The 27,844-nt window shown below is 38.9% G+C and overlaps 1 protein-coding gene across 9 annotated transcripts in view; it reads left to right on the top strand.

Moving 5' to 3' along the window:
• Positions 1-27,844, top strand: part of LOC105483169 (phosphodiesterase 11A) — a 510,053-nt gene that overhangs the window by 237,589 nt on the left and 244,620 nt on the right. For all 9 annotated transcript variants that reach the window (XM_071072993.1, XM_071072992.1, XM_071072988.1 and 6 more), the window contains one exon: positions 3,704-3,768. In XM_071072993.1, coding sequence (XP_070929094.1) covers positions 3,704-3,768 — 65 coding nt within the window. The remainder of the gene's footprint in view (positions 1-3,703; positions 3,769-27,844) is intronic.

Raw genomic sequence — 27,844 nt, 5'->3', positions numbered from 1 at the left:
ATTTTCTTTCATTCTCTAGACATTTCTCACATCTGTTTTCTTAAGATTTGAAACCAGAAGTGCACTTATTTTTTCTAGGGAGCGCTAGTTTTGAGAGGCCAGGGCAAATTAAGCTTCATACTATAAAGCAAGCTCCATAACTGTAGAGATTTTATTTTCTTTTACTTTCACATTTGTAACTCCAGCGTATACTACACTGCTTGACACATACAGACAGTACCTATTTGTTGTATTGAAAGATAATTTTCAAAAAGTTAAAAATTTAACTCTTGCAGAAATCTAAAGCAAGCGTGTATCAAAGATTTGTTTAACTCATTAAAAAGAGAAACAGCAGGGTGGCAAAGTTGGTTCTAAAACAGGCACTGAAAGAATGCCAGCATAAGATTGCTAGATGAGCTTTTTAAAATGGTTACTACCAGTCAGGATAATACAATTGTAACCATTGAGCTTTTCTTTTCTCCTGCACAGAAATCATTTGCATCTTTACTTGGATAAAATTTATTTGCATTGCTGTCAGATTTGCAGAAATTAACATCTACTCTTACCAAGTTGTAAATTATTCTAATCAATAGTAAGAAGTAGGCCAAATGAAGCATTCTTAGTAATATTGGAGGATTTAATCTCATCTGTCAGATCAGGAATTAAAAAATATGTCCTGCTCAATTTTCAAATGCAGAAACAATTAACAGTTTATTGATAATTTGATTAATCTTATACCAAGCCAAGTGTTTTACTTCAAGTTACTTTTTAATCTGTGTTTACTCAAATTTGGGCATATAGGAGGTACTCAATAAATATTTGTAGAATTAATAAATAAAAGTACAGTTTAAGTATTCTGGTTTTGAAGGAGTCATGTTCAAATAATTTGCTGCTACAATAACACTTGCTCTTGCTTATTAAAGCAGTGAGAAGTGGGATCACTGGAGTTATGGACTCAGAACAACATGGCTTCCAGCAAACCACTTAACCCCCTAAGCCTTAATTTGCTATCAATAAAATGAGGGTAATATCTACCTTCTGGGATGTTGTAAGCATTGATACATACATAAAGGATTGTTTATAATGTGTGCAAAATCCCTCATTTGCAGGAAAATGGTCTCTCTATGTGGTTTGGCTCCCTTTCAGCATAGTGGCCTCAGGGCAGTTGCACTTCTTGCATGGTGACTGAGGACTCCAGGCACACGTATTTCATCAGGCAAGGCAGAAGCTGTGTTGCATTTTACAACAACCTTGGAAGGCATGTAGCACCTCTTCCATATGCTCTATTTGGTGAAGCTTTCAGAAGCCCACCGGATTTAACGAGAGGGGACATAGATCCTACCACTTGGTAGGAAAGTGGCAGGGTCACATGGAAGAGAAGAATATGGGGTAGGAGATATTGTTGTGACCATCTTTGGAAAATAAAATTTACTGCAATGAGTGATTCTGCAGTGGCTTAATTCATATTACAATATGAAATGAAATATGTTCTATGGTTGCCAAGGGTATTTCCTTGCAGTCGAGCTATTGTCATTGCCCTACATTCATCTAGTCACACACAATTTTCTTTGTGATGAGCCTTTCTTTTCTTTTCTATTTTTTCCCTAATGTTGCATTTGCCTAGCTTGAGTTCATTACCTCACTGATAAAGCTGTTTTAATGTTTAATCTATTCCTAGTTTCCAAATCATTTTCTCAGGTGCCCATCAATTCCTTGTAAGTGGTTAATTTAAAAGGCCTTTGAAGCATGACATATGGCTAAGGCAAATCTAAATGTCAACCTTGGAAACATTCTATGACATTCAGATGGACTCCTTTCTCTACAGGGGCTTGTTTTTCTATCATGTGGTATATTTTGCCAAAAGAGGATATTGGGGCTCAGAAAAAGATACTTCAAAGCATGGTGCCTTGGCATACTGAGCACATTGATCTAAAGGAAATTAAAAGGCCTTAAACTTGAGTCCCCTCAGAACCAAGAACTTTCTAACCTTTCTTGTTCCTCCTCACAAGTACAAGGTGGAACTCTCTTCCATCCCCTCCCTGAAATTTTATTAACCAGAGAATACTATTCTCATATCACAGGAAGGAAGACTGAGGAATGTCCCCATGCCCAGACAGACTTTCCATCTGTTCTTCTGAGGGCACTCTGAGAGATTACCTGGGAGACTTTATCTGCATAATAAGATAACCTTTGGCCAGATGTGGTGGCTCATGCCTATAATCCCAGCACTTTGGGGGGCCGAGGCTGGTGGATCATCTGAGGTCAGGAGTTCAAGACTAGCCTGGCCAACATGGTGAAACTCTCTACTGAAAATGCAAAAATTAGCTGGGCGTGATGGCACACCCCTGTAATCTCAGCTACCTGGGAGGCTGAGGTGGGAGAATTACTTGAACCCAGGAGGCGGAGGCTGCAGTGAGCTGAGATCAGGCCACTGCACTCCAGCCTGTGTGACAGAGTGAGAACCTGTCCAAAAAAAAGAGATAACTTTTGTTCACAGTGAAGATCCACCCCTTACCTTCTTGAAACCTCCTCCAGAGCTCAGAGAAACTTTGTCCCTGGTCATTGTCTGTTCTTTGGGCTCATTTTATTCCTCTGAAAATTTTTTCTATCCCTCAGAATTGCCTACATCCCCCATCCGTCTCCCCTACAAAGAGGATGCTATTTAAGCTTCAGCCATCTGGCCCTCCTTTGAGTCTCATATTTTATATGGCTTCTGTGCTTCTGCACATTAGTACATTTGTATGCTTGTTCCCCTGTTAATCTGTCTATTGTCAGTTTATTTCAGCAAACCTTCAGAGGGTAGAAGGAAAAGTTTCTGTCCACCCCTACAAGGGCCAGAAATAGTGCCTTTCTTACTCAACATTTGTAGTGTTGAAAGAGCTAGCACTCTAGCATCAGAGATTTCCTTTCATGCCAGTTGCCTTATTTAATTGTGTGAAACTGAGTACATCTCTTAAAAATTAGGAGTTAGTTTCCTCATCTATAGACTGAGTATAAAATTCTTTACTTTAGATTTATAATAAACAAATACTCAAAGAAGCTTCTGCTGTAGGGCCTGGTTTACAGTATAAACTCAGTATTAGCTAATAATAAGAAAAACTACACTGACATTTTCTGTTCCCATAAATTCCCCCTCAACATAAGTCTTGGTCAACTCTCGCACTGGTATGCTGATTTCACTGGAGAGATGAGAAAGGCAGTGTCCACACAAGAATGATTGTTGAAGAAGGCGGCTTCCTCTTCTTCCTTTAGGTAGCGGCACCACAAAGTTCACCTGAGAACAGTGATGAGCCAAGCTTATTAATGAGCTAATTCCAGGAGCCTGGAGTTGGCAGAGGGCATCTTCTTTGAGGGGTGTTCTGTCCCTACCTGGGTCTCTATTGCTGTTGATTGGGTTATTAAAAGAACAGTTTTCTTTTTAAGTATTCAGATGAGATTTTCCTTTACCTGACCTCCATAGCTCATGGGACACATAATTGTAAAAATATGTACATGTTTAGTGAAATGTATTAAAACTTCGACAATGTATGCTTTGTAAGAAATAGGATACAAAATGTAGGATGGGATTCTCCTCTTCTACTGTCTCTTGGGATTTCTCCACTTAAAATCTCTCTTTAATCTCCAACTATTATAATCATTATAAAGATGAAAAATGTTTATTACATTATTTTAAACTGCTATAAAGCTTTAATTGACCTGGATTTATTATCTTTCTATGTGACAGGTGGTGAAATTTACCAAATCCTTTGAATTGCTGTCCCCGAAGTGCAGTGCTGATGCTGAGAACAGGTAGGGCTTATGCGGTTCATGTGTCTTTTGATGTTCTTTGGTCCTTGGTGTTAGCAGCGTTGCATAATTCTTAAAAGATAGTAGTAGTTCTTTATATTAGCAAGTACAACCAAATAACATGACTCTTCTGTGTTTCAGGCCTTAAATTAAAACTATAGCTTAAAAATAAATACATATACATCTAGCTTGCAATCCATTTTTAGGGCCAAATTTTAGTACTTGTAATAGGATTAAAATGTTGCCTTTAGCTTTTAGTCCTCTTTTCCCTGAACCTTATAAAATTTTGTTGTTGTTGTTTTGTTTTGTTTTGTTTTTAATTAATTTATTATTATTATACTTTAAGTTGTAGGGTACATGTGCATAACGTGCAGGTTTGTTACATATGTATACTTGTGCCATGTTGGTGTGCTGCACCCATCAACTCGTCATTTACATCAGGTATAACTCCCAATGCAATCCCTCCCCCCTCCCCCCTCCCCATGATAGGCCCCTGTGTGTGATGTTCCCCTTCCTGAGTCCAAGTGATCTCATTGTTCAGTTCCCACCTATGACTGAGAACATGCGGTGTTTGGTTTTGTGTTCTTGTGATAGTTTGCTAAGAATGATGGTTTCCAGCTGCATCCATGTCCCTACAAAGGACACAAACTCATCCTTTTTGATGGCTGCATAGTATTCCATGGTGTATATGTGCCACATTTTCTTAATCCAGTCTGTCACTGATAGACATTTGGGTTGATTCCAAGTCTTTGCTATTGTGAATAGTGCCGCAATAAACATACGTGTGCATGTGTCTTTATAGCAGCATAATTTATAATCCTTTGGGTATATACCCAGTAATGGGATGGCTGGGTCATATGGTACATCTAGTTCTAGATCCTTGAGGAATCGCCATACTGTTTTCCATAATGGTTGAACTAGTTTACAATCCCACCAACAGTGTAAAAGTGTTCCTATTTCTCCACATCCTCTCCAGCACCTGTTGTTTCCTGACTTTTTAATGATTGCCATTCTAACTGGTGTGAGATGGTATCTCATTGTGGTTTTGATTTGCATTTCTCTGATGGCCAGTGATGATGAGCATTTTTTCATGTGTCTGTTGGCTGTATGAATGTCTTCTTTTGAGAAATGTCTGTTCATATCCTTTGCCCACTTTTTGATGGGGTTGTTTGTTTTTTTCTTGTAAATTTGAGTTCTTTGTAGGTTCTGGATATTAGCCCTTTGTCAGATGAGTAGATTGCCAAAATTTTCTCCCATTCTGTAGGTTGCCTGTTCACTCTGATGGTAGTTTCTTTTGCTGTGCAGAAGCTCTATAGTTTAATTAGATCCCATTTGTCAATTTTGGCTTTTGCTGCCATTGCTTTTGGTGTTTTAGACATGAAGTCTTTGCCCATGCCTATGTCCTGAATGGTACTACCTAGGTTTTCCTCTAGGATTTTTATGGTATTAGGTCTAACATTTAAGTCTCTAATCCATCTTGAATTAATTTTCGTATAAGGAGTAAGGAAAGGATCCAGTTTCAGCTTTCTACTTATGGCTAGCCAATTATCCCAGCACCATTTATTAAATAGGGAATCCTTTCCCCATTTCTTGTTTCTCTCAGGTTTGTCAAAGATCAGATGGCTGTAGATGTGTGGTATTATTTCTGAGGACTCTGTTCTGTTCCATTGGTCTATATCTCTGTTTTGGTACCAGTACCATGCTGTTTTGGTTACTGTAGCCTTGTAGTATAGTTTGAAGTCAGGTAGCGTGATGCCTCTAGCTTTGTTCTTTTGACTTAGGATTGTCTTGGAGATGCGGGCTCTTTTTTGGTTCCATATGAACTTTAAAGCAGTTTTTTCCAATTCGGTGAAGAAACTCATTGGTAGCTTGATGGGGATGGCATTGAATCTATAAATTACCTTGGGCAGTATGGCCATTTTCATGATATTGATTCTTCCTATCCATGAGCATGGTATGTTCTTCCATTTGTTTGTGTCCTCTTTTATTTCACTGAGCAGTGGTTTGTAGTTCTCCTTGAAGAGGTCCTTTACATCCCTTGTAAGTTGAATTCCTAGGTATTTTATTCTCTTTGAAGCAATTGTGAATGGAAGTTCATTCCTGATTTGGCTCTCTGTTTGTCTGTTACTGGTGTATAAGAATGCTTGTGATTTTTGCACATTAATTTTGTATCCTGAGACTTTGCTGAAGTTTCTTATCAGCTTAAGGAGATTTTGGGCTGAGACAATGGGGTTTTCTAAATATACAATCATGTCATCTGCAAACAGGGACAGTTTGACTTCTTCTTTTCCTAACTGAATACCTTTTATTTCTTTCTCTTGCCTAATTGCCCTAGCCAGAACTTCCAACACTATGTTGAATAGGAGTGGTGAGAGAGGGCATCCGTGTCTTATGCCAGTTTTCAAAGGGAATGTTTCCAGTTTTTGCCCATTCAGTATGATATTGGCTGTGGGTTTGTCATAAATAGCTCTTATTATTTTGAAGTACGTTCCATCAATACCAAATTTATTGAGAGTTTTTAGCATGAAGGGCTGTTGAATTTTGTCAAAGGCCTTTTCTGCATCTATTGAGATAATCATGTGGTTCTTGTCTTTGGTTCTGTTTATATGCTGGATTATGTTTATTGATTTGCGAATGTTGAACCAGCTTTGCATCCCAGGGATGAAGCCCACTTGATCATGGTGGATAAGCTTTTTGATATGCTGCTGAATCCGGTTTGCCAGTATTTTATTGAGGATTTTTGCATCGATGTTCATCAGGGATATTGGTCTAAAATTCTCTTTTTTTGTTGTGTCTCTGCCAGGCTTTGGTATCAGGATGATGTTGGCCTCATAAAATGAGTTAGGGAGGATTCCCTCTTTTTCTATTGATTGGAATAGTTTCAGAAGGAATGGTACCAACTCCTCCTTGTACCTCTGGTAGAATTCAGCCGTGAATCCATCTGGTCCTGGACTTTTTTTGGTTGGTAGGCTATTAATTATTGCCTCAATTTCAGGGCCTGCTATTGGTCTATTCCGGGATTCAACTTCTTCCTGGTTTATTCTTGGAAGAATGTAACTGTCCAGGAAATTATCCATTTCTTCTAGATTTTCCAGTTTATTTGCGTAGAGGTGTTTATAGTATTCTCTGATGGTAGTTTGTATTTCTGTGGGGTCGGTGGTGATATCCCCTTTATCATTTTTAATTGCGTCTATTTGATTCTTCTCTCTTTTCTTCTTTATTAGTCTTGCTAGTGGTCTGTCAATTTTGTTGATCTTTTCAAAAAACCAACTCCTGGATTCATTGATTTTTTTGGAGAGTTTTTTGTGTCTCTATCTCCTTCAGTTCTGCTCTGATCTTAGTTATTTCTTGCCTTCTGCTAGCTTTCGAATGTGTTTGCTCTTGCTTCTCTAGTTCTTTTAATTGCGATGTTAGAGTGTCAATTTTAGATCTTTCCTGCTTTCTCTTGTGGGCATTTAGTGCTATAAATTTCCCTCTACACACTGCTTTAAATGTGTCCCAGAGATTCTGGTATGTTGTATCTTTGTTCTCATTGGTTTCAAAGAACATCTTTATTTCTGCCTTCATTTCATTATGTACCCAGTAGTCATTCAGGAGGAGGTTGTTCAGTTTCCATGTAGTTGAGCGGTTTTGATTGAGTTTCTTAGTCCTGAGTTCTAGTTTGATTGCACTGTGGTCTGAGAGACAGTTTGTTATAATTTCTGTTCTTGTACATTTGCTGAGGAGTGCTTTACTTCCAATTACGTGGTCGATTTTGGAGTAAGTACGATGTGGTGCTGAGAAGAATGTATATTCTGTTGATTTGGGGTGGAGAGTTCTATAGATGTCTATTAGGTCTGCTTGCTGCAGAGATGAGTTCAATTCCTGGATATCCTTGTTAACTTTCTGTCTCGTTGATCTGTCTAATGTTGACAGTTGAGTGTTGAAGTCTCCCATTATTATTGTATGGGAGTCTAAGTCTCTTTGTAAGTCTCTAAGGACTTGCTTTATGAATCTGGGTGCTCCTGGATTGGGTGCATATATATTTAGGATAGTTAGCTCTTCCTGTTGAATTGATCCCTTTACCATTATGTAATGGCCTTCTTTGTCTCTTTTGATCTTTGATGGTTTAAAGTCTGTTTTTCAGAGACTAGTATTGCAACCCCCGCTTTTTTTTGTTCTCCATTTGCTTGGTAAATCTTTCTCCATCCCTTTATTTTGAGCCTATGTATGTCTCTGCGTGTGAGATGGGTCTCCTGAATACAGCAGACTGATGGGTCTTGACTCTTTATCCAGTTTGCCAGTCTGTGTCTTTTAATTGGAGCATTTAGTCCATTTACATTTAAGGTTAAGATTGTTATGTGTGGACTTGATCCTGCCATTATGATATTAACTGGTTATTTTGCTCGTTAGTTGATGCAGTTTCTTCCTAGCCTCGATGGTCTTTACATTTTGGCATGTTTTTGCAATGGCTGGTACCGGTTGTTCCTTTCCATGTTTAGTGCTTCCTTCAGGGTCTCTTGTAAGGCAGGCCTAGTGGTGACAAAATCTCTAAGCATTTGCTTATCTGTAAAGGATTTTATTTCTCCTTCACTTATGAAACTTAGCTTGGCTGGATATGAAATTCTGGGTTTAAAATTCTTTTCTTTAAGAATGTTGAATATTGGCCCCCACTCTCTTCTGGCTTGGAGAGTTTCTGCCGAGAGATCTGCTGTTAGTCTGATGGGCTTCCCTTTGTGGGTAACCCGACCTTTCTCTCTGGCTGCCCTTAAGATTTTTTTCCTTCATTTCAACTTTGGTGAATCTGGCAATTATGTGTCTTGGAGTTGCTCTTCTCAAGGAGTATCTTTGTGGCGTTCTCTGTATTTCCTGGATTTGAATGTTGGCCTGCCCTACTAGGTTGGGGAAGTTCTCCTGGATGATATCCTGAAGAGTGTTTTCCAACTTGGTCCCATTTTCCCCCTCACTTTCAGGCACCCCAATCAGACGTAGATTTGGTCTTTTTACATAATCCCATACTTCTTGCAGGCTTTGTTCATTTCTTTTTCTTCTTTTTTCTTTTGGTTTCTCTTTTCGCTTCATTTCATTCATTTGATCCTCAATCGCAGATACTCTTTCTTCCAGTTGATCGAGTCGGTTACTGAAACTTGTGCATTTGTCACGTATTTCTCGTGTCATGGTTTTCATCTCTTTCATTTCGTTTATGACCTTCTCTGCATTAATTACTCTAGCCATCAATTCTTCCACTTTTTTTTCAAGATTTTTAGTTTCTTTGTGCTGGGTACGTAATTCCTCCTTTAGCTCTGAGAAATTTGATGGACTGAAGCCTTCTTCTCTCATCTCGTCAAAGTCATTCTCCGTCCAGCTTTGATCCGTTGCTGGCGATGAGCTGCGCTCCTTTGCCGGGGGAGATGCGCTCTTATTTTTTGAATTTCCGACTTTTCTGCCCTGCTTTTTCTCCATCTTTGTGGTTTTATCTGCCTCTGGTCTTTGATGATGGTGATGTACTGATGGGGTTTTGGTGTAGGTGTCCTTCCTGTTTGATAGTTTTCCTTCTAACAGTCAGGACCCTCAGCTGTAGGTCTGTTGGAGATTGCTTGAGGTCCACTCCAGACCCTGTTTGCCTGGGTATCAGCAGCAGAGGCTGCAGAAGATAGAATATTTCTGAACAGCGAGTGTACCTGTCTGATTCTTGCTTTGGAAGCTTCCTCTCAGGGGTGTACTCCACCCTGTGAGGTGTGGGGTGTCAGACTGCCCGTAGTGGGGGATGTCTCCCAGTTAGGCTACTCAGGGGTCAGGGACCCACTTGAGCAGGGAGTCTGTCCCTTCTCAGATCTCAACCTCCGTGTTGGGAGATCCACTGCTCTCTTCAAAGCTGTCAGACAGAGTCGTTTGCATCTGCAGAGGTTTCGGCTGCGTTTGTTATTGCCCTGTCCCCAGAGGTGGAGTCTACAGAGACAGGCAGGTTTCCTTGAGCTGCTGTGAGCTCCACCCAGTTCGAGCTTCCCAGCAGCTTTGTTTACCTACTTAAGTCTCAGCAATGGTGGGCGGCCCTCCCCCAGCCTCGCTGCTGCCTTGCCGGTAGATCACAGACTGCTGTGCTAGCAATGAGGGAGGCTCCGTGGGTGTGGGACCCTCCCGGCCAGGTGTGGGATATGATCTCCTGGTGTGCCTGTTTGCTTAAAGCGCAGTATTGGGGTGGGAGTTACCCGATTTTCCAGGTGTTGTGTGTCTCAGTTCCCCTGGCTAGGAAAAGGGATTCCCTTCCCCCTTGCGCTTCCCAGGTGAGGCAATGCCTTGCCCTGCTTCAGCTCTCGCTGGTCGGGCTGCAGCAGCTGACCAGCACCGATCATCCGGCACTCCCCAGTGAGATGAACCCAGTACCTCAGTTGAAAATGCAGAAATCACCGGTCTTCTGTGTTGCTCGCCCTGGGAGTTGGAGACTGGAGCTGTTCCTGTTCGGCCATCTTGCTCCGCCCCCCCTCTGTTTTGTTTTTTAAGATGGAGTCTCACTCTGTTGCCCAGGCTAGAGTGCGGCAGCACAGTTTTGGCTCACTGCAGCCTCTGCCTCCCAGGTTCAAGCAATTCTCCTGCCTCAGCCTCCTGAGTAGCTGGGATTACCGGGGTGTGCCACCACGGCTGGCTAATTTTTATACTTTTAGTAGAGACAGGGTTTCACTATGTTGGCCAGGCTGGTCTCGAACTCCTGACCTCAGGTGATCCGCCCGTCTTGACCTTCCAAAGTGCTGGCATTATAGGTGTGAGCCACTGTGCCCGGCCACCTTGTAATGTTTTGAAATAAATCTTAAGATATTCTGCTGACTCCTGAACTTTGAATCCAAGTTATTTAGGTAAGTTAACATGGAATAGTACTAGAGCAAACCTGTTTTTGTTAACCCAACAGTTTCAGTTTGTTTCTTTTCACATCACATATTTGACTAAATCTTCTAATAAATCAAGTAAAATTTTAGATATATCTTAGCTGTACAGACAGCCGAATTTTCTGCTTTATTTTGGCTCTCTGTTTCTCTTCCTCCCTCTTGTTTGTCCATACTTGGCCAATAACATCCCCTTGGAAAAAAGACTGAGAGTTTCCAGGGATTCACTTCTTGTTCTCATTGGCATCTTTGAGGCTATAACAGGGTGGAAATGATGATTGCAAGCAATCAGTGAATTTCTCTTAGCTTTTTGCTGCCTTGAATAATAGCTGTGTTGCTACAAAAATTCTCTGTGGTCGCCTCTAGAGGAAGGGTTAAAAAATAGTGAAATTAACCAAAATGCAGACATGGAGAAAGAATCATAAAGCACTCAGGACAGTATGATGATGATGACGATGATGATGTTGATACTAAAATATGAGCAACCTGAATTCTTTGGCTGCTATGTGTTCCATGTAGCATGCTAAATGATTTATAAGCATTTAATCCACCAAACAATCTTTTGAAGTAGGCATTCTCCCCATATTATAAAAGAGAAAACCAAGGTTCATCAAGTTTAAGTAATTTGTTTGAGGCCGTGCAGCCAGTAAGTGGTAGCCACCAAGGACAAGATCACCTAGATAAGACTCTCCCAACTTCTGAACTTTGATTCCATTGCTACACGTCATTTAAAATCTGGTTGTTGATCTCATCTAGTGAATACATGTCGGATTAATGTTTCCTAAATCTAATGGGTCAGTCAGAATTAGGCTTAGAAAATTTAGTAGAAACTAAAATCTCAGGACACACACTGAGAGATTCTGATTCACTACTTTGGAAGTGAAGTCCTAAAGGTCTATAAGTTCTAAAGGCCCTCTGGGTAATACCTATTTCAAGATGTAATACTCAAGAGTAATTTGATTTTTATATCTATTATTGCTTTAAATTCAGGAAATAGAAACTGGTAAATAAAAATAAAAAGTAAATTACTTTTTATCAAGGGCACGAAGTTTAAAAAAGGCCTTTGCTACATACTATATAACTCCATTTACAGGACATTCTTAAAACTTCAAAATTATAGGAAGAGAAGGCAAATCAGTAATTGCCAAGGGCAGGAGATGAAGAGAGGGGTTGACTTCAAAGGGGTAGAGGGTTGAGATGGAAACACTCTGTGTCTTGCTTGCAGTGGTGATTATACAACTGTATCTGTCAAAACTTGCAGAAATCTACCCCAAAAAGGGTGAATTTTACTGTCTGTAAATAATACTTTAAAATGGAAATTTAACTGGGAAAAAGAGTTCTTTGGTAAGATGTTTTATATTCATAAAAATGTATTTATGTTCACATCTATATTTAATGCCAGCTAATCTATATCCAGCAAAGATATTTAAGCATAGAAAGTTACTAGTGGTATACTCAGCAATTTTCCTAAATAGAATGTTGTAAAACAACGTGGAATACAATAGAAAAGTATCTATTCATGCTGATATCTTTAGCTATCTCTCATATATGAGGGGGAACGTTTTATGGAGTTATTAAAACACAAACTTTGAAGTCCTAATGCTTCACTATTGTTATTTTTTTATACTGCTGAACACGTTCTCATGGTCACTTCAGAGTTAAGTACTTCTGTTTTTTTTTATTATTATTTTTAATGCTAGGAGAGCTTCCATGTCAAAATGAAATGACCCAAGACCTAGACTGCCCTTGGCAAACTTTCTGATAATACAAGAAAGAAAGCAAGAAAGGTCAGGTTTTCTTTAAAGAGAAATTTGAAAAGTGCCTTTGAACTTTGACATTATGAGATAGTCCTATTCATCATTCTATTTATGGCTTTTAAATTAATGTGGAATGTTCATTTATCTCAGAAGACCTTTCCATCATTGTCCAGTAATTTTCCTTGTGTAGATCTGAGTTCCTTCAGTCATTTATTGGAAGTTAAAGGATCCAAGACAAGTGACTTCAGAATTTACTTCACCAGTGACATGGAAGGGACATTGAAATGGGCTATGAGTCTACAAATCACAGCCTGATCTTTCCTTTAACCTTTCATCATTTAACATCTTCACTATAGATGATGTCTATTAGATACTTCAGTCCTCTGAACATCAGTGAGAGTTATAATAGTGTAGTTTTTAGAAGACAATTTCTATGGCTCCTTGTAACAATGTTTCAGGGTACTATTTCAATTCTGATGAACTCTGGCTTGAGGCTTGCTGATTTGTATAGATAGTCCTTGAAGCCATTTTTTAATAAAAACCAGTTGTGCTGACTCATCACTTCTGCTTAGTATCTTTCACAGCTTTGTCATAACTAGCCTCCTCCTGTTGGTTTCCATGCGATAAGTACCAACCAATTCAAGAGCTGGAAATGATTTGATCTATCTCCCTCCGTGAGATGTGCTCCTCTTCCAGGGTATCACTGGCAACATCTCTAGTGACAAGATTCTCACTATGTCATGATAGACTTCTTGCATTTATAAGCGGTTCTAGTAGTTAGAAAGGCATTTTATGTTGAATTATGTTCCTGTAACTTCTATCTGTTTATTCTAAATTTGTTCCTTGAAGACAGTTATTCCTTCCTTCAACAGTCATATATTGAGTACCTACTCTGTGCTGAATCTTCTGCTAGGTGATAGGGCTACAGAAATTTTTTTTAAATTAGCAGTCTCTGTCCTCAAGGATCTCAAGGGCAATGAACAGTGGTGGGAGTGGGTTAAGAATATAATACAGATTGCATTGGGAGTTATACCTGATGTAAATGACGAGTTGATGGGTGCTGACGAGTTGATGGGTGCAGCACACCAACATGGCAGAAGTATACATATGTAACAAACCTGCACGTTATGCACATGTACCCTAGAACTTAAAGTATAATAATAATAAATAAATTTAAAAAAAGAATATAATACAAAAATAACCAGATTTTACCAGGCCTCCAGACTATGGCTTGAAATAAATAGAGTCACATTAATAGTTATAATTTATATATTTGGCTGCTTAAACATTTCTCCTGTGTAGTGTAGCATAAGGACCCTAGTCCCTTGTAAAAGCCATCCTTGAAGTATTCCTGGAGTTTCTAAGATTTCTTTTTTTAAAGACAGGTTCTCACTCTGTTGCCCAGGCAAGAGTGCAGTGGTGCAATCATAGTTCACTGTAATCCTTGCACTCCTGGGCTTAAGCGATCCTCCCATCTCAACCTCCCAATTAGCTAGGACTACAAGTGCCTGCCCCCACACCTGGCTAATTTTTAAATTATTTTGTAGAGACAGGGGTCTCACTGTGTTGCCCAAGCTGGTCTCAAATTCCTGACCTCAAGGGATCCTCCTGCTTTGGCCTCCCAAAAGTGCCCAGCCTAAGATTTAAAAAACAAAACAAAACAAAACAAAAACAAAAAAAAACCTAATTTATTACTGACTCATCATTTCTTCTAAGTGACCACCCATAAATCCTCTCCCTCTGGCCATGACACAGTAGCGTCCTATGATGTGGGCTTCCTTGCCAACTCCAGAATTCCCATGGGCATAACTGCACTCCTCACCAGTGCCGTGCCACAGCTCCCTGGACACCCCAGTGTCTTAGATGCACCGGTGACCTTCACGAACCTGGGGAAGGCTGGGTAATTTGTGCAGAAATGGGAAGAAGGCTCACTTTCTCCCCCAGGTGTCATAATCTGTTGCCTAGCCCCTAAACAGCCCCGAGTGTACCCCATTTTTACAGACCTTTTAATTCCTAAAGCTTTTGTTAGATGTTAACCCACAGACGTCCAAGTGCATGTAGGGAGAGAGATGCACAAAAATAAATAAATAAATAAAGTGGAGGACAGAGTGTTGAGTAGCCTGAATGTTAAACCTTTTATGAAGACATTTTTCCTTTTTTAAACACCGTATTTTCTCTGAGTTCCCTGATCATGAGTATTGATGGTTCCTGTCCTTTAGTGAAATAGTACACTCAAGGCAGGATGGGATAATCTGGTATATTTTAGAACAATAAGGAATTAGAACTAAAAGAGATTCTATTTCCAGAATGAATACTTTTTCACTGTCTGGGAAGATACAGGTATTTGCTTCATGAGCATATGGGAAGAAAAGGATCCAGCTCTTAGCTCAGTTAATAACAACAGAAACAACATGACACCATTTTTGAGTTTTACTATGTGCTAAGTACTGTACATGAATTATCCCGCTTTTTCCTATATTACAGATAAGAGTTAAGAAATATGTCCAAAGTAACATAGTAAGTTACAGAGGCAATATTTGAAACCCAGTTAGCCTGGCCCTGGCACTAATCCTCTCAGCCATTACATTTATTACTTGCAAGTAGAATACCTGGGAAAATTCAGTAGAATTGCTAAAAGAGCACAATGCCTGGCACATAGTAGTTGCTCAATGATTTGAAGGCACTTTTTCTAACACTGAACATGTTGAAAGTCAGGATGGTATCTTACTACCAATGATGTCTTAGTGGCAGTTGGTAACACAGCTATTGCCTGTACATGTGCAAACTTGGTCAGGGCTTTGTGTTGTCTCTTCAAATGTGCATTGTACGTTGTTGGTACTACATAGATTGGACTTAAATGCTGGTTAATATGTGTGTCCAGTGAGATTACAGTATGGTCTGGCATTGAAATGAAAAGTTATTGTTCTTGCAGAAAAACATAGGAATAAGAAGTGGAGTGTAAATCTGATATTAGTGATGAAAATATTTGTTTTTGGAAAACTGGTCCCATTTCTGTATGTTCTTTCAAAGCAACAATGAAGGAAGAAACTCCCAAGAAGATGAAGTGTTTGCTATATTTTGTTACTGAAATACATCTACATGTGTCACCTAACACATGTCAAATTATGCAACTGAAGGCAGGAGAAATTGCCAAAGCTCTCACAATAAATGAAAGAAATTTCAAAACAAGAAGAGGCTCATATAACTAAACTCGTGCATGATGCAGGACTGTTACTAAGGTGTGGAATATCAATTTGCCAAAAATTTTCAGCTGATTGGAAACTGCTTAACATCCAGTAACATGTAATTCATTTAGGAAAAACTAAGAATTTAGTCAAATAGGAAATGCTGAGAAGACCTCAGTGTCCTTTGACATGCCTGCCAGTGCCAAAAGTGCTAAAACAATTAACGTTGAGAACGCAGATGACAAAATATACAGCATTTCAGTGTGATGTCATGCATGATGTCAGATGGTCGAAACTTCTCACCATATTTCATTTTGAACAATATCTAACTAAGTGTGGGAGGCAGCATGTTGGCCCCCAAGATCCTCACCGTTTGTCATATATTCACATTACATTACAAGCCACAGAGATTACAGAGATAATTAAGATTACTAATCAATTAATGTTAAAATAGGGAGATTATTCTGGATTATCTAAGTGAGTCTAAGGTAATCACGTGAACCCTTAAAACAGAGCCTTCTCCCAGTTGAGGAAACAAAAGGAAGATGAAGAGGCACAACAGAAGGGAAAAATCAGAGACATGTTATGCATGAGCAGGATTCAACACATGTTGCTGGTTTAAATATAGACAGGGCCAAATGTCAAGGAAACCTGGACCTCAGTCATACAGCTGCAAGGAGTTGAATTCTGCCAACAATCTGAATGAGCTCCATTCTTCCCCAGAGCCTTCAGAAAGGAATGCAGCTCTGTCAGTTCCTTGATTTTGGTCTTATAAGATCCTGAGCAGCAAATCCAGCATGTCATGATGAACTTGTGACTTCCAGCCCTCTGAGATAATAAATAGGTGTTGTTTTAAGCTGCTGTATTTATAGTAATTTGTTATGCAGAAATGGAAAATGAATGCAATTTTAGTGTATGAGTTTGAACCCCTTCTCATGTGAAAATGAAATTGAACTCAATGCTGTTATCTTATGTGTGTGCACTCATGCATGCATGCACATACACACACATAGAGATGAATGACAGGTGAGCTGATGAGTGAGTGGTGTACAGCCATGTGGAAAGATGGCCAGAAGTCTTACTTAACCTTCCAAGTTATGTTAGTTGTTGGTGCATTTTTAGACATGTATCTGCACAGTGAAAGAATTTCTAGTGGTAAGACTGGACATTAGCAACCCTTAAAATTGCAGCCAACAAACCAAGGAAAGATCACTTTAGGAAGGAATATGAGTTTGGTTTTATTAAAAAACCCTCCAATGACATCTTCTACTAAGTTCAGTAAGTGACGGCATCAAAACTTACAAGAGAGTGTCAGCAACTTGGAAGAAATTTCTGGAGATGATAGCAGAGCACTTTTAAAGATACATGCTGTATCATTAATATCCTGATGGCTTAGAGGATAAGATCTGTGAACACTGATGACTGAATTCAGAACTGATTTAGAAGAGTGACACTCTTTATTTTCCCTTGTGTATAATCAACTTGTAGAGTTTTACGTTTTCCTTCAAGAATGGTATATGATAGAATTTATATCGAATATGAAATATCTTTTAAAATAAGATTAAAATATTTTAAGTGATAATGCTTTGCCTCATAACATTTTTTTCTTTTAGTGGGCTGACGACAACAACAGTGCATCTTACAATCGATGCTATCATAGATTCAACGACGTAACATGACCCTAGAACCGCTTTGTTTTTCCTGTGGCTTTTCCACCCCTTAGCTCATCTACATCTCCCCCTGAGAGTACATATACCTCAACTTTGAGACGCACCTGAGAGAGTTTAGAGTTTCTTTAAATTTTAAGATTAGACAGCCCTGTGACTTTTCTCAACATTAGTTTTCTGCATTGCATTTTTTAGGTTAGAAGAGTGAAAATGCCTTATTGATTTTTATTTCCTTTTCCTTTACACATCTGTGTGGAATCTAGTTCTGCAAAACAGATTACCCCTTCTAGCAATGGTTTGCGACCATTCCTGACTTCTCTGAAACTCTTCCTTTAGATTTCCTGCCACCATGGCTCAAATCCTATCATTCTTTTAAGGAGAATTGACTTCCATGAGACGTAGCTCTAGTGAGACAAACCACAGGATGAGCTCTATAGTTAGTCCAAGGGTCTCTTAGCAAGACTCCCAGAGACGTCTGGGTTACCATCCTTTGTCTTTGTCCAGCAGCAATGATACATTCAGGAATAAACTTGGAATAGCCTGGAGAGATGAAGTATGATGAGTGAGGATTTTGTTTATTCCTGAGTGTACTATGATTGTGCCCTGCAATCATATTGCAAACTTTTTTTTTTTTTTGGAGACAGAGTCTCACTCTGTCACCAGACTGGAGTGCAGTGGGGCGATCTCGGCTCACTGCAACCTCTGCCTCCCGAGTTCAAGCGATTCTCCTGCTTCAGCCTCCTGAGTAGCTGGGACTACAGGCACGCCACCACGCTCAGCTAATTTTTGTATTTTTAGTAGAGATGGAGTTTCATCATTTTGGCCAGGATGGTCTCAATCTCTTGACCTCTTGATCCGCCCCCGCCTCGGCCTCCCAAAGTGCTGGGATTACAAGCGTGAGCAACCACACCCAGCCCGTATTGCACACTTTATAACTCTGAGATGTACCTGGCTTACATGAGGTGATCTCCAGTACCTCATCAGATTATGAATATGATTCTGGGCCTGGAGGAGCACCTCCATGCACCAGAAGGTTTTATGTGACTCATCCCACTTGGACATTATCACTCAAAAGCCTGCAACCCTGGTAAAGCTTTTGGGAATCAGAAATTCTGTCCCTACTTTAAAGAATGTTACTAACTGTCTTTATGTAAATTCTGACTGTGCTGACTTTATTGTGTATCCCTTAGATCATGACTTTCAAACCGTTTCTAATGAAATCCATGACAAAAATATCCAAACCTAGGTAGTGTATATAAATATACACACAAGTATACACACACATATCTAAGACAAATATTTTATGCAACTATACTTACCTTTACTATGCATCTATATTCTTATCTATTCTTTTAAGAAAAGAAAAACAAAACTAAAACATCTGCTATCATGACTGGTGGCAGGCACAAACTTGATTCATGATTTACACTTTGCAGTGACCCACAGTGTGAAAAACACTGCTTTAGACTTACAGGCCTTGTCTGATTTGCCCATGCAGTGTTTGCGGCCTCACTCAGTACCTGTATTGGTTACTATTAAATACTGTGATTGTATGAAACTGGTATTTCACAAGCATTCCAAGAACTACTTCGCTCAAATACATATTATCCTTCAAATTAGACACCTTGGAGAGTAGTTTGTTTATGTAAGTCTTTTATACATCTGTTTAGTACAAGTGAATACAATATATGCCTGGAATCCCAAGGACACATGCAGACACATTTGGTCCTACCAAGGCCTTTCAGCTACATTCTTCAAGTCTTGTACTGTAGTCATTCTTAGACATACATTCATGAGTCACTTCTGCTCTCCAAAGAACTTATGCCAATATTAGATGAGCAAAAGGATTTTCAGGAGAAATAAATGTAAAGGCTAAAGAGAGCAGGATCAGCAGTAGATGGGGGAGAGCATTTGACCACAGTGCTCTGTAGAAGAAAAGAGAAAAGTAAGGAGTGAGTATGAAGAGTCTCTGGTCACAGTGTGGTTTGGAAAAAATTGCTGCCTGGCCAATGGGAAGTCCTGAGCAGAATTTGCCAGTTGGAGAAATAATGCTTCCACAGGAGTGACCCAGTTCCTGCCCTCACCACGCTCAGTCATTGTCAGGGAACAGCTCCAGGGGAAGCTTGGACCCAGAGGCCTAGAGACAGAGGTGTCAATCAGCTGTACTTCCTGATGAGGTTCTCCAAAAGGAAGATGTGAGTGGGGATCTCCATGGCCACAGCACTTGGTGGGCTACTCAATAAGTATCACTTGATTTATTCGACTATCCAAAACAATTTTTGTTATTCTTACTTGGCAGCATAATTATCATCTTTATGCTAATTATTCTTATCTTTAAGTTTTTTTTCTTGAGATGTAATTCACATACCACAAAATCAACCTTTTAAGGTGTTCAATTCAGTGGTTTTTAGTATATTCACAAGCTTGTACAACCATACCACTGTCTGCTTCCAGAGCATTTTCATCACCCCAAAAAAGAAACTCTACCCATTAGCAGCCACTCCCCTGTCTTCCCTCCTCCCAGGCCCTAGCAACTACTAATCTACTTTCTGCCTCAATGGATTTGCCTATTTTGGACATTTCATTTAAATGGAATTATATAATATGTGACCATTTGTGTTTGATTTCTTTCACTTAACATAATGTTTTCACTATTCATTCATGTTGTACATGGACTTTATTCCTTCATTCTTTTTTATGGATGAGTAACATTCCATTGTTTGGATATATCATATTTTCTTTATTCATCACTTGATGATGTTGTTTCTACTTTTTTGGCTATTAAGAATAATGCTGCCGAGAACATTCATGTACAAATTTTTGAGTGCACATATATTTTTGGTTCTCTTGGGTATAGGCCTAGAAGTGGAATTGCTAGGTCATGTCGTAACTCTGTGTCTGACTTTCGGACCAACTGTCAGACTGTTTTCTACAGTGACTATACCATTTTACATTCGCACCAACAAAGAATGAGGGTTCCATTTTGATGCTTATTTTTGATGCTTATACTTATTTTTCTTTCTGTCTGTCTTCTAGTTGTAGCCATCTTAGTGGATGTGGCATAGCATTTAATTGTGGTTTTTGTTTGTTTGTGAGGTGCAGGGGATAGAGTCTCATTCTGTTGCCAAGGCTGGAGTACAATGGCATAATCTCGGCTCACAGCAACCTCTGCCTATTGGGTTCAAGTGGTTCTCCTGCCTCAGCCTCCTGAGTAGCTGGGATTACAAGTGCCTGCCACCAAGTCCAGCTAATTTTTGTACTTTTAGTAGAGATTGGGTTTTGCCATGTTGGCCAGGCTGATCTCGAACTCTGAACCTCAAGTGATCTGCCCACCTGGGCCTCACAAAATGCTGAGATTACAGGTGTGAGCCACTGTACCTGGCCAATTTGTTTGTTTTTAATGACCATGATTTTTACAATTAGGGTGCTGTTCAGGCTCAGAATTCTAAGCCTAAACATTATGTAGTGGCAAGAAGTGAATGACCACTTGAAAATGATGACCCATATGATTACTTTTAAGTAGTAATGCAAAAGGGGACTCATTTTCTTTATGGCATTCCTCATGTGTACAAAACAAGCATATAATATTAAAGAACACTATAGGTTATCCCATCCATTAGTCACCCCAAAACATAGTTCATGTTACTTAAGATTATTTTGGACCTAAAAATTTATCCTTTGAAGAGTGCTATCTCATAATTGATTATCTCCCTTTATGCCATTTCTGAAGTACATGATGAGTCCGTATCCTTGCTGGGCAATTTGTCTCTTCGTTTTTCATATATTATGCAATTTTATTTTCTTAGAAACTCTACCACAATTCACATCAAATAATTCTATATTTGGACCATCATTTTTCTCTCCTCTACCACTTTTTCTATTTGCTAAATTCTTTTTTAAAATGATTTTTATTATGTACATTTAAGGTATACAACATATGGGATACATATAGATAGTAAAAATGTTACTATAGTGAAGGAAATTAACATAGCCATCATTTCACACTTTCCCATTTCTTTGTTTTTGTTGCAAGAGCAGCTAAATTCTACTCCTTTAGCATGAATTCCACATACAATACAATTGTATTACCTAAGGTCCTCATGTACATTATTTCTCTAGACTTGTTCATCCTACATATCTGCTACTTTGTATTCTCAGACCTACATCTCCCTATTTCCTTCCCCCGACCACTACCCCTAGTAACTACTGTTTTGTTCTCTCTGTATATTTGTAATTTTTAGATTCCACATATAAATGAGATTATGCAATATTTTTCTTTCTGTGTCTGTCCTGTTGCACCTAGCGTAATGTCCTCTAGGCTTGTCCATGTCATGGCAAATGGCAAGATCTCATTCTTTTTTAGGAATGAATAATATTCTATTATATATATGTACCACTTGATAATATTAAATTTCTTTATCCATTCATTAATCAATGGGCACGTAGTTGTTTCCATATGTTGGCTATTGTGAACAATGCTGCAATGAATATGAGAAAGTAGATATCTTTATATGGTGGTGATTTCATTTCTTGTAAGTATGTACCCAGAAGAGGGATTGCTGGGTCATATGGTAGTTGTATGTTTAACTGCTTTAGAAACCCCATACTATTTTCTATAATAGTTGTACCAACCTACATTCCCACCAACAGTGTAAAGGTTCTCTTTTCTCCACACCTTCACCAACACTTGTCATCTTTTGGCTTTTTGATAATAGCCACCCTAATGGGTATGAGGTGGTATCTCACAATGGATTTGATTTGCATTTCCCTGATGATTAATGATGTTGATAATGTTGAGCACCTTTTGATGTACCTGTTGGCCATTTTAATGTCTTCACTGGAGAAATGTCTATTCAGATTTTTTGCCCATTTTTAGATTAGGTTATTTGTTTTTCCACTTTTGAGTTGTATGACTTCTTTATAAATTTTGAATGGTTAACCCCTTATCAGATATATAGTTTGCAAATATTTGTTCCCAATCCATAGTTTGCTATTTCATTTTATTGGTTATTTCCTTTGGCATACAGAAGCTTTTTCATTTGATGTAGTCCCACTTATTTACTTTTGCTTTTGTGGACTGAGCTTTTGGTGTGATATTCAAAAAATCATGACCAAGGCCTTGTCCAGGAGTTTTTCCCCTATGTTATCTTCTAGGAATTTTATAGTTTTTGGTCTTATATTTAGATATTTTTTCATTTTGAGTGGATTTTTGTGTATGGTGTAAGATAATGGTCCAATTTCCTTCTTTTGCATTTGGAAATCCAGTTTTCTCAGAACCATTAATTTAAGAGACCATCATTTTCCTATTGTGTCCTGTTGGTGCTTTCATCAAAAATTAGTTGACCATGCATAATTTGGATTTATTTCTGGGCTCTATATTCTGTTCCACTGGAATGTGTGTCAGCTTTTATGTCAGTATCATACTGTTTTATTACTATAGCTTTGTAATATAATTTGAAATCAGGAAGTGTGGTGCCTCCAATTTTGTTTTTCTTTCTCAGTATTGTTTTGGCTATTTGGGGTCTTTTATGGTTGTATACAAATTTTAGGATGCTTTTTTCTATTTCTGTGAAGAATGCCAGTGGAATTTTGATAGGTATTGTACTGAATCTGGATATGCTTTGGGTAGTATGAACATTTTAACCATATTAATTCTTCCAGTCCAGGAGCATAGGATATCTTTCCATTTATTTGTCTTTTCTTCAGTTTCTTTCATCAGTGATTTATAGTTTTCAGTGTACAGATCTTTCACCTCCATGGTTAAAGTTATTTCTCAGTATCATTTTATGCTATAGTAAATGGGATTGTTTGCTGAATTTCTTTTTCAGTTAGGTCATTATTTATATATAAAAATGCTACTGGTGTTTGTATGTTGATTTTGTATCCTGCAATTTTACTCAATTCATATATTAGGTCTAACAGTTTTTTGGTGGAATCTTAGGAGATTCCAGAATTATGTCATCTGCATATAGAGATAATTGTACTTCTTCCTTGCAGTAAGTATACTTTACAATTCCTTGGAGAGGCAGCCCATTGTAGTTTTGATTTGCATTTTCCTAGTGGCAACAATGTTATGCATCTTTTCATGTGATTATTGGCCATTTGTATGTCTTATTTGGGGAAAGTCTATTCAAGTCCTTTATCATTTCCAATTGTGTTGTCTTTGTATTGCTGAGTTGATCCCTTTACCGTTATGTAATGGCCTTCTTTGTCTCTTTTGATCTTTGATGGTTTAAAGTCTGTTTTATCAGAGACTAGGATTGCAACCCCTGCTTTTTTTTGTTTTCCATTTGCTTGGTAGATCTTCCTCCATCCCTTTATTTTGAACCTATGTGTGCCTCTGCATGTGAGATGGGTCTCCTGAATACAGCAAACTGATGGGTCTTAACTCTTTATCCAGTTTGCCAGTCTGTGTCTTTTAATTGGAGCATTTAGTCCATTTACATTTAAGGTTAATATTGTTATGTGTGAACCTGATCCCGTCATTATGATATTAACTGGTTATTTTGCTCGTTAGTTGATGCAGTTTCTTCCTAGCCTCGATGGTCTTTACATTTTGGCATGTTTTTGCAATGGCTGGTACTGGTTGTTCCTTTCCATGTTTAGTGCTTCCTTCAGGGTCTCTTGTAAGGCAGGCCTGGTGGTGACAAAATCTCTCAGCATTTGCTTGTCTGTAAAGGATTTTATTTCTCCTTCACTTATGAAACTTAGCTTGGCTGGATATGAAATTCTGGGTTTAAAATTCTTTTCTTTAAGAATGTTGAATATTGGCCCCCACTCTCTTCTGACTTGTAGAGTTTCTGCCAAGAGATCTGCTGTTAGTCTGATGGACTTCCCTTTGTGGGTAACCTGACCTTTCTCTCTGGCTGCCCTTAACATTTTTTCCTTCATTTCAATGTTGGTGAATCTGACAATTATGTGTCTTGGAGTTGCTCTTCTCAAGGAGTATCTTTGTGGCGTTCTCTGTATTTCCTGAATTTGAATGTTGGCCTGCCTTACTAGGTTGGGGAAGTTCTCCTGGATAATATCCTGCAGTGTTTTCCAACTTGGTCTCATTTTCCCCCTCACTTTCAGGCACCCCAATCAGACGTAGATTTGCTCTTTTCACATAATCCCATACTTCTTGAAGGCTTTGTTCATTTCTTTTTCTTCTTTTTTCTTTAGACTTCTCTTCTCACTTCATTTCATTCATTTGATCCTCAATCGCTGATACTCTTTCTTCCAGTTGATCGAGTCGGTTACTGAAGCTTGTGCATTTGTCACGTATTTCTCGTGTCATGGTTTTTATCTCTGTCAGTTCGTTTATGGCCTTCTCTGCATTGATTATTCTAGCTATCCATTCTTCCAATCTTTTTTCAAGATTTTTAGTTTCTTTGCACTGGGTATGTAATTCCTCCTTTAGCTCTGAGAAATTTGATGGACTGAAGCCTTCTTCTCTCATCTCGTCAAAGTCATTCTCCGTCCAGCTTTGATCTGTTGCTGGTGATGAGCTGTGCTCCTTTGCCGGGGGAGATGCGCTCTTATTTTTTGAATTTCCAGCTTTTCTGCCCTGCTTTTTCCCCATCTTTGTGGTTTTATCTGCCTCTGGTCTTTGATGGTGGTGACGTACTGATGGGGTTTTAGTGTAGGTGTCCTTCCTGTTTGATAGTTTTCCTTCTAACAGTCAGGACCCTCAGCTGTAGGTCTGTTGGAGATTGCTTGAGGTCCATTCCAGACCCTGTTTGCCTGGGTATCAGCAGCGGAGGCTGCAGAAGATAGAATATTGCTGAACAGCGAGTGTTGCTGTCTGATTCTTGCTCTGGAAGCTTCATCTTAGGGGTGTACCCAGCCATGTGAGGTGTGAGGTGTCGGTCTGCACCTAGTGGGAGATGTCTCCCAGTTAGGCTACTCAGGGGTCAGGGACCCACTTGAGCAGGCAATCTGTCCGTTCTCAGATCTCAATCTCCATGCTGGGAGATCCACTGCTCTCTTCAAAGCTGTCAGACAGGGACATTTACCTCTGCCAAGGTTTCTGCTGCTTTTTGTCCTATCCTCAGAGGTGGAGTCTACAGAGGTAGGCAGGCCTCCTTGAGCTGTGGTGGGCTCCACCCAATTTGAGCTTCCTGGCAGCTTTGTTTACCTACTTAAGCCTCAGCAATGGCGGGCACTCCTCCCCCAGCCTCGCTGCCACCTTGCAGTTGGATCTCAGACTGCTGTGCTAGCAATGAGGGAGGCTCCGTGGGCCTGGGATCCTCCATGCCAGGTGTGGAATATAATCTCCTGGTGTGCCATTTGCTAAGACCCTTGGTAAAGTGCAGTATTAGGGTGGGAGTTACCTGATATTCCAGGTGTTGTGTATCTCAATTTCCTTTGGCTAGGAAAAAGAATTCCCTTCCCTTTTGTGCTTCCCAGGTGAGGTGATACCTTACCCTGCTTCAGCTCTCGCTGGTTGGGCTGCACCCGTGGACCAGCAGCAACTGTCCGACACACCCCAGTGAGATGAACCCGGTACCTCAGTTGAAAATGCAGAAATCACTCATCTTCTGTGTTGCTCACGCTGGGAGCTGGAGGCTGGAGCTGTACCTATTTGGCCATCTTGGGTGTGCCCACAATTAAGTTCTTATTGACTATAGTCACCCTATTGTGCTATCAAATAGTAGGTCTTATTCATTATTCCTAATTTTTTTGTAAGCATTAACCATTCCCACCTTCCCCTGAACCCCCTGCTACCCTTCCTAGCTTTTAGTAACCATCACTCTACTCTCTATTACCATGAGTTAAATTATTTTAATTTTTAGATCCCACAAATAAGTGAGAAAATGTGACATTTGTCTTTCTCTTCCTGGCTTATTTCACTTAACATAATGATGTACAGTTCCATCTATGTTGTTGCAAATGACTGGATCTCATTCTTTTTTATGGTTGAACAGTACTGCATTGTGTATATGTACCACATTTTTTAATCCATTCATCTGCTGTGGGCACTTAGGTTGCTTTCAAATCTTAACTATTGTAAACAGTGCTACAACAAACATAAGAGTGCAGATATCTCTTCAATATACTAATTTCCTTTCTTTTGGGAATATATTCAGCAGTGGGATTGCTGGATTTGTATACTGCACTTATACACTCTTGGTTGGAATTCCCACCAACTGTGTACAAGTGTTCCCTTTTCTCCACATCCTCACCAGCACTTATTATTGCCTGTCTTTTGGATATATGTCATTTTAACTGATGAGATGATATCTCATTATAGTTTTGGTTTGAATTTGTCTGATGATCGGTGATGTTGAGCACGTTTTCATATGCCTGTTTGCCATTAGTATGTTTTCTTTTGATAAATGTCTGTTCAGATCTTTTGCCCACTTTTTGGTCAGATTATTAGATTTTTTCCTATAGAGTTGTTTGAGCTCCTTGTATAGTCTGATTATTAATCCCTTGTCAGAGAGGTAGTTTGCAAATATTTTCTCCCATTCTGTGGTTTGTCTCTTTACTTCGTTGTATCCATTGCTGTGTAGAAGCTTTTAATTTGATGTGATGCCCATTTGTCCATGTTTGCTTCGATTGCTTATGCTCTTGGGGTATTGCTAAGAAATCTTTGCCTAGACCAATGTCCTGGGTATTTTCCCCAATGTTTTCTTTTAGTAGTTTCATAGTTCAAGGTCTTAGATGTAAGTTAAACAAATATTTTCTAATGTACCATTTTAATTATCTTGTCATTTCTTTCACTACACAATTTTTTCAGTTATTTTCTTAGTGGTTGCCCTGGGGATCACAATTAATATCTTAATTTGTAACAGTCTAGTTTGGATTACTGTCAACTTAATTTCCACAGTATACAAAAACTTTGCTCCATATAGCTTTGTTCCCTACCCCCTCATTTGTGTTATTGTTGTCCTACTAATTACATCTTTTCATATGATAAGCCCATCAAGGCAGTTTTATAATTTTTGCATTATGCCATTGTCTTTAAATGAGATAGGAGAAAAAAGAGTTACCAACATACATTTATACTATCTTTCATATTTACATATAAAATTTTCTGTATCAGTTCTCTTTATTCTTCATGTGGATTCAAATTGCTCTCTGGTATCCTTCATTCCAGCCTAAAGGCTTTTCTTTAGTATTTATTATAGGATAGGACTACTGGCAACAAATTTTCTCTTTTTTTTATTTGAGAATGTCTTAATTTTTCATTTTTGAAGTATAGTTTTACTGGATATAGAATTCTTGGTTCATAGTCTTTTCCTTTTGGTACTCTGGATATATTATTCAGCTATTTTCTAGCCTTATAGTTTCTGATCATGGAGCTATTAATCTTATTGAGGGTTACTTTTATATAATGAGTTACATCTCTGTTGTTTTCAAGATTTTCTCTTGTCATTGTCTTAGGACAGTTTGATTATAATGTGTCTAGATGTGGATCCCTTTCAGTTTATCCTACTTGTAGTTTATTGAGCTCCTTTAATGTGTAGATTAATGTTTATTTCAATCAAATATGGGAAGTTTTCAACCATTGTTTCTTCAAATATTCTTTCTGACCCTTTGTCTCCTTTTCTTTTTCGAGAATCCTCATTATGCATATGTTTGTATGCTTGATGGTATCCCACATGTTACTGAGACTTTGTTCATTT

This window comes from Macaca nemestrina, chromosome 11, assembly GCF_043159975.1.
Source record: "Macaca nemestrina isolate mMacNem1 chromosome 11, mMacNem.hap1, whole genome shotgun sequence".
Lineage (NCBI taxonomy): Eukaryota > Metazoa > Chordata > Mammalia > Primates > Cercopithecidae > Macaca > Macaca nemestrina.
The sequence above is the reverse complement of the archived record's forward strand: the minus strand, read 5'-3'. Positions and strand labels throughout refer to the sequence as shown.